The 10353-nt window shown below is 43.1% G+C and overlaps 1 protein-coding gene across 2 annotated transcripts; it reads left to right on the top strand.

The window, feature by feature from the left end:
- Window positions 1–312: 312 nt before the first annotated feature.
- apool (apolipoprotein O-like) lies at window positions 313–8395 on the top strand. Of its 2 annotated transcripts, none has more exons than XM_079744574.1 (11): window positions 313–344; window positions 714–809; window positions 939–1061; window positions 1485–1539; window positions 2099–2197; window positions 3250–3341; window positions 3428–3550; window positions 3862–4090; window positions 4229–4783; window positions 5261–5323; window positions 7394–8395. In XM_079744574.1, exons 1-11 carry the CDS (start codon window positions 333–335, stop codon window positions 7483–7485), a joined length of 1539 nt encoding a protein of 512 aa, XP_079600700.1. In that variant the 5' UTR covers window positions 313–332; the 3' UTR covers window positions 7486–8395. The 2 variants fall into 2 exon arrangements, with proteins under 2 accessions (XP_079600700.1, XP_079600701.1); XM_079744575.1 differs by having other exon boundaries at window positions 7397–8395.
- The last annotated feature ends 1958 nt before the right edge of the window (window positions 8396–10353 follow it).

Genomic DNA, 10353 nt, shown 5'->3' on the forward strand with positions numbered 1-10353 from the left:
TTAGAATAAGAAGCGGTGACAAGACGCTGTGTTGCGCTTTCAAAATAAAATAAAATATTTTTCTCCCCCCGGTATAATTTTTAGGTGGGACAAATGCGCCTGTCTCCAATATTGGAGGGGACACGTCCCCTCCGTCCCCCCGGTTCCTACGCCCTTGCCTCTACTACATATCTATAACTCACGTTATAAGTCACATAAAGGTGCTATTTGAATACGTAGTGGCATTTACCATGTCGCTATCTGACCTTTAGGGGGCAGTAATTGACCATGCTTTTCAGTTTAGAACATTTTGTACACCGCGTCAAACCCGAAGAAAAGAGGGGAACGCTGTCATGGCGGCCAAGGTGAATATATCACATTTTACTGCAACGTTTTGCTTCCAAGCGATTACAGCAATTAATTGTGTTGTCTGCATTATTGCGGCAATAAGCGATTATATGAGGCTGCTGCGACTGTCACGTCGTTATGGGGCTTCGTAGCCTGCAGGAGGGCCTCTGGTCAGAAATGAACCTACCGTTCATTTCTGACCAGAGTGCAGCCACTTCATATCATATCACCTACATAAATGTTGTACTCTGCTTACGACTAGGATATTATAATAATCAGTATGGCTTGACTGTTGTAACTGTTACTTTATTCTACTACTTAAAATGTCGTGACAGTTGACGTGATAGAGATGACAGAGTTGACGAACTAAACTTGAGTGTCTTCAGGTGGTCATGGTGGCCGTTCCAACAGTGCTGGGCCTCGCCTCCCTCCGTGTGTACAGCGTCACTGAACCTCCGGCTGATGGGCTGGCCTCTCGTGAGGTATGATCATATTATTAATCAGTATAGACGATGATCAGCCACATGTGCCCCCTGTTTACTTGGCATGGATTTTTTACTTAACATGCATACTTTCCCCCCGAACAATAACACAGTCTTTCCTGTCTACAGTTGCCAATCTACACCCCATTGCCTTCAACGCAGTACAGGTTTGTTGAGGCTAAACCAGGTGTGCTTGAGAGTGGGTTGACCTACGTGAGAGAGGGCCTGCTGCCTGTGGTCCACTCTGCCCAGGTAACGCATCACCTATACCTCTTACAGTATCTAGCCTAGTGATGACGGCGTAGTGTGTGTTTTATACTTTATACTATCGCAAAAACAACAGAGAGGAGGTGGTAAAGTAAAGTGTGCCGCTAACGTTAGTTTTCCAACAACAAATGTCACGTCAGGCTTGTGGTCACGGAGCACACCATCCCACGCTGTGCCTTTCCCCTACACTTATCTGATGTATGCATACAAATCTGCAAGTTCCACAGCCAGGAAGTACCTTAGATGTGGTTTCATTGCTGCAGCTTGGAGATTGAGATTGAATTTCATTCCGTGACTGACAGATGGAAACTATTCCCTCAAGCGTCTGTTGAACGCTTCTTTCTTTTTTTCTATGAGAGTTGTTACTCTTGGTGGCTTATTGTCAGTTTCATGTCTTATCTTTTGTAGGTTGTCTGTGTATCGGTGAAAACCAGAAGCATTCAGGCGTACCAGACAGTAGGAGGTGAAGTTTTACTACTTACAGAAGCTGAGATTCAAGTTTTTCAGTTATGTTAGAATAAAAGTTTAGTGTCCTCTTAGTGCAGTTATGCTTTGGCAGTCCGTTGCTTAAGGAAAAGTAACACATAGGATACACAAATGCAATATTACTAAAAACAACCCCATGTACAAGGCAATGCAACAGGGTTCCATAGAGAACATTGATAGATCACACACACACTTTTTTATGTCTTTATATACTCTTAAATATAGGTCAGTTATTATTGCAGATCCAAGTTGAAAATGCTGGCATGGGTAGTTTACGCAGCTATAAGCATGAAACTACACATTTCATCAATACTTGTACCATTACATAATTATGGTTGACCATAATTATGCGACCAGTTCCTAGCTAAAGCTTCTGTCCCATCTGTACAAGCATCAGTCAAACGCAATTGTCCTGAACATACTCACAGAGTTCTTCATATATTTTTGTGCTGAAAGACAATTGACTGTACATTTTCTGGTATGACTTCAAATATGCATCAGTAGCATTAAGCTGAACTTGAGTTGTGCTCCCCCAGATGTGTACTATTATCTGCGGGACCCTCCTCCAGGCTTCCTTCCCAGACTGGGAACCATCACCACAGTGGGCATGCTGGGAATGATCCTGGCCCGCAAAGGTAGCACCACACACACCTAGCCTTCGCTCTAGAAGATATCGTTGCTGAATAAACAAATTTGACCGATCTGTTTAATATAAATCATTTTGTTTTTATTATTTAGAATTGCAGTATTTAGTATTACCCTCTTTTGGGGAATTTAGGATTGGAATAGGTTGGAATACCTCCCCATCTGGCCCATAATATATTGGGGCTGAAATGAATATAATATAGGGGCTAGGGGATTGAACCCACATTTGGAACATAAATTCAAAGACGTGTGATTAAAAATAGACCTTACTTCATTTTGAAGTAAGGTTTTTGCTTAAAAATTACAATTTTAAACCTGAGATCATGTTGAAGCATAGTCACGTTGCTTAGCCTAGTCTTAATAAATACATCATTGTAGGATACGTCTTTACAGATGACCACCCATTTGGAATCTATTTGACATTTTCAGTGGGTATTTCTAGTCTGAACAAGTCCTTCCCAGGGACTGCCACAAATGCAGTTTGCAATTTCTTGCAGTTTGCATGCAGATTGCCTATTCACAATTCATTTTTAAATCAACTGTTGATTAAAAGCAAAACAATTCAGAAGTCAATTCTAGATGCAGCATATAGGTTTGCTAATTTCCGGATCTACCCCAGTCCGCTGTGTGCAAAGGAAAAAGGTGTGGCAAATGATAGCAGGAAAGCAGAGAAAAGGGTGTATAAGATTCGGAAGTTCTCATATTCAAAATCTTTTTTTTAATGTGATTGCAAACACAGAAAGGCAATCCTAACCCCCCCAAAAATAAAAAACGATTTTAAGAAGCTGTGAATTGATTCAGAATTACAGAAGATATGAATTACGACTCTTTTCCCCCTACATACAAACATACACATGCTATAATGGACGACCCCAATGTTTTTTTATAATGTGAGTCCTTTGCCGTACTTGACTTCCCCATGTTCCACCACTGCAGCAATCTGCCCCTAGCTCTACGTTGACGAGCTGATCTCTCTATGCCTCACTGCCTCCCACCCCACCAACCTCCTTCCTTTCCCCCCGTGCTTCCTCTCTTGCTGCAGGCTCTCGTTTCAAGAGGTTAGCGGTTCCTATGGGCATGATGGGAGCCGGGGCAGCGGTGTGCTACCCGGCCCAAACCGTGGCCATGCTCAAGGTAAACCGACGCCGGCAGCCAAATCCTCATTGATATTCTAGTCAGTGGACCACATTCCCCATCCACCGCTCTCTCCCCGCTCCCAGGTGAGCAGCAGGAAGGTGTACGCTGCGGGCAAGTGGAGCAGTGCGTCCATCTCCTCCCTGTTCGCCTCCAAGCCCAAGGAGGCCGTCGCAGATACGGTGGTGGCCTCGGCGCCACAGCCACAGGCAAGCCTAAAGAGAACGGCCTTGTGCCTGTGGGGTTTTAGTCTAAGCTCCGTGTTTTGGTTACTGCCGTGATAAAACGGTTGGAAGCAGAATGCGGTATTAAAAATCCTGGAGTTATTTTATTCCTATAGTGATGTCAAAACTAGATCAACGTTTGGATCGACTGGATGTATCAAATTCTATTCATATTAGACTTGGTGTGCAATGACTGTCCAAATGCGACTGTTTAAAGACAATTAGTCTTGATTAAATATATAAACCAGTCGTCGTTTTTCCCAATTGTAACACTTTTTCCCCTCCTCTGCCGACAGTCGGTCTCAGGGCCAGCCCTGGGCGCTCCGGTAGCAGAAGACCCCCCCGCCCCCGATGCTTCATCCTCCATCTCTGACAAGTCTCCCCCGGCTCCGCCCACCACCTCTGACAGCGCCCCAACACCGGACGCCACGTCGACTGAGCCCGCGCCCGAGCCTCCCTCCCCTGTGGCGGAGGGGGTCCCGCCCAGGACTCCCCCTGCCGAGGCCCCTCAGGAGCCCCCCGCAGGTAGTCAAGACGGCGTGTGTGTGTGTGTGTGTGTGTGTGTGTGTGTGTGTGTGTGTGTGTGTGTGTGTGTGTGTGTGTGTGTGTGTGTGTGTTGTTTCTACAAATGATGTAACTGGTGTGTTTCGTTCCTATATCCAGAGGCAGGAGCAGAATCTGTTCCGGTCGTGACGAGTACTGTTTGTGAAGAACCCATCGTTCTAGAGCAACCAGCTCTTCTAGAGGAGATTGTGGCCGTGCAAGAAGAACCTGCTGTTATAGAAGTACCTGCTGTTCTAGAAGAAGCTGCTGTTCTAGAAGTACCTGCTGTTCTAGAAGTACCGACGGTTGTAGAAGAACCTGCAGTTGTAGAAGAACCAATCATTGTAGAGGAGCCGGCTGCTATAGAAGAACCCATCGTTCTAGAGGAACCTGCTCTTCTAGAGGAACCCATCAGTATAGAAGAAACTGCCGTACTACAGGAACCTGCTGTTCTCGAAGAACCCATCGTTCTAGAGGAACCAGCAGTTGCATCGGAAGCCCTCGTTCAAGAAGAACCCATCGTTCTAGAGGAACCTGTAGTTGTACAGGAACCCATCGTTCTTGAAGAACCTGCAGTTCTACAGGAACCTGCTGTTCCAGAAGAACCCATCGTTCCGGCGGAACCCATCGTTCTAGAGGAGCCTGCTGTTTCGGAGGTTGTTAAGGACACTGCAGGTATTTCATGCTGCTCCTTCCCTATGTCCTTGCATCACATGGTAGACATGCTACTACAAGGGGAACTTCCATTAGTCCTAATGTTATTCATGCCCCTGCTTGTTGTAGTCTTGTTTTTAGTTATTGTTTTAAGTTGATTCATTAAATACAGAAATTACATTTGTCGTCCTATTTGCTAAAGAATTGTATCCCTCAATTAATAATGTTCAAATTAGAGCTTTCTTTGGATCGCTGCTTAATTACGCATTCGTCAATGCTTGGATTTCAAGAATACAACTATTTAATATCTGGAACTGTAATGCACCATTCCTTTCGTTCAAGAGTTGAAAGTATCTTAAGCAAGCAAGACTACAGGGCACTGTGTAGTCTTGGCCAAGACGCCATCACTCCCCATTAAGCTTCAAACCCTCCCTCTGATCCAGAGGACGGCCTCCTGCTCACCTCTGCTTGTTGTTCCTCCATGTTTCTCCTCCACAGAGACGCCTGGAGACTCAGCGCCTGAGGCAGAGCCCGCCCCCGGCCCTGAGACCCCCCACACAGGTACAGCACGGACACACACGCGCACACACCCCCCCCACAGACACAAGGCACACACTTTCACGCACACACACACAAAGAACCTCGCCCGCATGTACAACTATGGGGTCAGAACAGTCTCCTTAATAATGAATGCACAGAGAAGGATTCACAAATGTATTTTGTGATTTATAGATAAATTATTCTCTTCTCACAAATACATTTCAATGCACGCAAAAATGTGTCTTGTTTTAAATAAATGTAATATAAATCCATAAATATATTAATTAAAAAAATATTTGCAATTTTCATAAAAAATGTTTTTGGATGTTGTTAAATTTATATACAAACTGTTAAACTTGAATTAACAAGACGCTTTTCATTTGTGAACTTGTTTGCATTTGTGTGTGAACTGGTTTGTATTTATATGTGGATTTTTGAGACTCTCCTGACGTGACTGGATTCACAAATCTTTTTTTTTTCAACAAGGAACTCCCTGTAGCCAATCAGATGCCTCCCTCGTTTTCAGCTAATCACATGACTGCAGTCCCGACCTCTGAAGAATAAGTCCAGCCTCCGAGCCTCCCGGTTCCCTCGGTCAAATGTCTATGGGAAATAACGGGGTTTTTGAATGATCGTACATAACAATCTCTAGGTGGCGAAGAAGTAAAAGCTGCGTCACGTTTTGAACTACACACTTTTTCCATCTAGTTTCGACTGGGTTTGGGATTGTCGGTGCCGTTAAAGTAGTAAACGGCACCGACAATCTAAAAACCCAGTCACTGCAGTCATGTGATTGGCTGAAAACGAGGGAGGCATCTGATTGGCTACAGATAGTTCCTTGTTGAAAAAAATGCATTTGTGAATCCAGCCACGTCAGGAGAGTCTCAGAAATCCACATATAAATACAGACCAGTTCGAACACAAATGACAACAAGTTCACAAATGAAAAGCAGTTCGTAAATTCAAGTTTAACAGTTTGTATATAAATGTAACAACATACAAATACATTTTGATGAAAATTGGAAATATTTTTTAATTCATACATTTATGGATTTATATTACATTTATTTAAAACAAGACACATTTGTGTGTGGATCGGAAATGTGTTTGTGAAACTTATTTTTGTTTATGGATTTATTTTACATTCATACATACCGATATCCGTGTGTGTGCATTAAAATGCATTTTTGAGAAGAGAGTAATTTATATATAAATCACAAAATACATTTGTGAATCCTTCTCTGTGCATTCATTATTAAGGAGACTGTTCTGACCCCATATACAACACACATACTTGAACGCACACACAGACACATACGACCCCATAGGTAAAACACACACACTTACCCGGACACATGCACAGACACACACGCCCCTACAGATACAACACACGGACACACAGATACAACACACACTTACGCAAACACACGGACACACACACAATCACACCCCTACAATCACAACTCACACACTTACACGCATACACACACACAAATGCATACACACACGCACACGCACACCTACAGGTACAGCTTCCACACGGACACACCCCCCTACAGTTACAACACACATACTTGCATGCACGCACACATGCGCAAACACCCCCCCCCCCACAGGTATAACACACACACTTATACGTACACACGGACGGAAACACACACAGAACTCCCACTGTTACCACAGACACACATACTGTAAATACACAGCTCCCAGGTAATACAGAGGTGCTCGGGATTCAAAGGCCACCACAACTTTCGTTCCGTTTCGTGCCGTTCTCTGCCCACCACCAATCTTGGGCCATGGGTTTCCTGTGGTTCTTCATGTCTTTCTTTGTTTTTCTTTCTCTTTCTTTCTTTGTCCTCTCACTAGATAAAGCTAGTTAAGATAATGGTAATGGTAACAACGGCTAGTGATGGTGCATTACTGCTAGAATCCATGAAATATACCATTGATTTCCCCTGGGTTGTCATCTGTAAATACGTATCCTACAACATCGATGTAGTTATTAAGACCAGGCTGAGCAATGTGTCGATGCTATATATGTCTGGCTATTATTTTCCCATAGTTTGACGCATTTCTTCTCTTGGCCAGCAGGGGGCTCTGGTTTCAAGGCAAACCCCGCTCTGATGGACTTCGGCCAGTCGAGCCCAGAGGATGAAGACCTGTACAGCACTCGTACCTGAGCCCACAGTGTACACACACACACACACACACACACACACACACACACACACACACACACACACACACACACACACACACACACACACACACACACACACACACACACACACACACACACACACACAGAGTATTCCTCAGTGCTACAATGTACAATCAGTACAGTACACTATCGCTGTACTCTAACAGAGTATAATTCAGTAGTATACTTTACTATCAGAGTATAGCCCAGTATCATACTGTATTATCAGAGTAATAGCTCAGTGTCATACTGTATCGTCAGAGTAATGCTCTGTAATATAGTGTACTATCAGAGTATACCTCTGTTTGAGGCTGTACTTTCAGACTAAAGCTCTGGTAGTGTACAAGCAGGGCATACCTCACCATACAAAGCACTGCAGCAGTGCCACCTCGAAGTGAATTCACTCAGACTCGACATGTGTATTTGATACTCTTCATCACTCCACAGATTCAATCTGTGTTGAACGGCAGGGACAACTTTTTACTTGGGTTGTCATTACTTTTAAAGGTCAATGCAAATATTTTCTAACCAAAAATTCAGAAAAGTAAAATTGCGTTCCAGGTTGTTCATTGGGTGTATGAATTGCATAGATACACACAAAAAAGAGGAAAACGCTACACAGGTAAAGATAGACACACACAATCAGCTTCTTCATATTTTGCGATTGTTGTCTTTATTACGCGTGTGATTGTTTTTATTTTCGTTCGTGGTACAGCTGGAACACTTTCAAATACTTTGTGCTTTAAATGGTGATTCAACCTGTTTTGTTCAATTGCACTGCCACCCTGCGACACATGGTGGCACTGTTGAGTCAGATTGTTTCATCTAAAATCGCAGATGTCCTCAGATGAAGATATTGAGGTTGCCAGAATAAATAATATTTTTCATTATGTCTGCAGTGTTTGGCTTTGCTTCCTGTGAAATATACATGTAATTACGCTGGTCTACTGTGACTATTCTCTCCGAGTTTACTTAAATTGATTGAATTATGGAACTCCGGAGTGATCACAACCTTAAACATTAAATTAAATGTTTGGCAATCTATTTATTTTGGCTCATCAGCCTGATAAATTTATGTGAATATATACTGTATACTACGCATTATGAATATAATCTATAATACGCTATTAATTGGCAGTGGTTGTTTTTATATAGAATATTGTTATAATCCCAGTGCATTACAATGCGTGATGCACTGGGATTTCTGCTTATTTTTAAAATCCTTTTATAGCCAGTCATGGAAAGTTAAGTGGAGCAATATGGCGTTGTCCCCAGACACCTGTGAGAAGGCCTTTTGCCTTTTATATCTTTATCCATCTTCACAGTCTCTCTGCTGTGCCACAGGGGAATCAGCCCGGACTTCATAAACCCTGTTTGAGGGAGACCAGCTATATGACCCCTGGGACACTGTATGTGTGTGTGTGTGTGTGTGAGGGGGCATCTGTAAAAAAATATAATTTGCAACTAAAGGAACATGCAGTACAGGCTTCCTGTTCTATAGCGGCAGAAGCACACAGACCCATGTGGGATTCAGGCTTTTTCTTCTGCCAAAAAAAGTTTTGCTTTTAGAAGATTCAGTTGAAGAATTCAATCAACGATTTAGCAGTTATTGTTTAAACAGAAACACTCCCTTTTGTCCCATGGGTGGTAGCCCAAAAATACCATACTGGATAAGAACATAAAGTAAAAAGCTTAAACACTAACATAATAGAACATCTTTATGTTTTAAGTGAATAGTACAAGCCGGTCTCCGGGGAGCTGTAGAAGAACTGTGTAAAAGGTATCCGCCTCGCTCACAGGTCGTAAGTGTCTCCAGATCGCAGCGTCTTGCATCTAGCGGCTTGTCACAGAACAGTGGCAGAAATTCTTTACTCCTAAGGCAGAATGTTATCAGGTAGGAGGGTGTCTTACTCTACAACCCGACCCTCTTCCCGTTGATGAGTTTGTGGCCTCTTGGGCACAAGCCTCACTGCTATAGACGTGCTATTACCAACCAGTAATGTCCACCATGTGTTGGACTGGTGTTTGTCCAACACGGTTGTGCTACTGCTGAGCTCCGAATTCTCCTAGCGCTGCCAGACCACGCAATGAGGATGTTGGGCTGAAAAAAGAAAAACAGGACCACACCATCCCCATGAACCTTGACCCCTGCCCCCCGACCTGAATTTTCCACTGAGAAACTACTCAGAATCCACCTAAATGTCCGGACCATCTAATAAACACAGCAAATCAACACCAACTGTTATGTAAGCACGTGCAGGCTTTGCATACAGGATATACTGTATGTGTATACATACATGCTCGGTTGTGTGTGTGTGTGTGTGTGTGTGTGTGTGTTTGTGTGTTCCCTGTTCCCATGCCATTTAGATGTGATAAATCTGGGGTTGGCTAGTTCTCGCCCTAGCTTTGACTTGTAATGTGACAAAACATTTAGATTTTAATGCCGTTGTGTAAATTTAATCTGAAAAATGGGCTTCCTTTAGGATTGACATTATTGTTTCATTCTGTGTGTAAATTGCTTGCCTAATACGTATGTATATAGTTTTAAGCCTGACAATTTTTTACCACTATAATACCATGTACGATACCAATGCTATGTTTAGCAACTCAATATATTCTCTTGCTCTTTAAATATATTCAATGTACCAGTGAGATCAAGTGAAACTAGACTTTTATCCTCATTCGGCCCGAAAACTGTTCATCAGATGGCCGTGCAGAAGGACACCTTTGAAATGATCCTAAACAAACAAAGAGTTAAGCAATTTGTGTTCATTCAGGGCGAAAGTAAACATTCAGTCTCACTATCCACGCTGCGGTCAGGTTGTACAGCATGGACAATCCCTTTCAC

Source organism: Pollachius pollachius (genome assembly GCF_949987615.1).
Source record: "Pollachius pollachius genome assembly, chromosome: 10".
Classification (NCBI taxonomy): domain Eukaryota; kingdom Metazoa; phylum Chordata; class Actinopteri; order Gadiformes; family Gadidae; genus Pollachius; species Pollachius pollachius.

Bases quoted from the DNA above. Each gene is read 5' to 3' on its own strand.
- apool (XM_079744574.1), top strand. The intron at 2,198-3,249 runs GTAGCACCACAC...CTCTTGCTGCAG, and splicing joins AATGATCCTGGCCCGCAAAG to GCTCTCGTTTCAAGAGGTTA. The intron at 5,324-7,393 runs GTACAGCACGGA...TCTCTTGGCCAG, and splicing joins CCCTGAGACCCCCCACACAG to CAGGGGGCTCTGGTTTCAAG.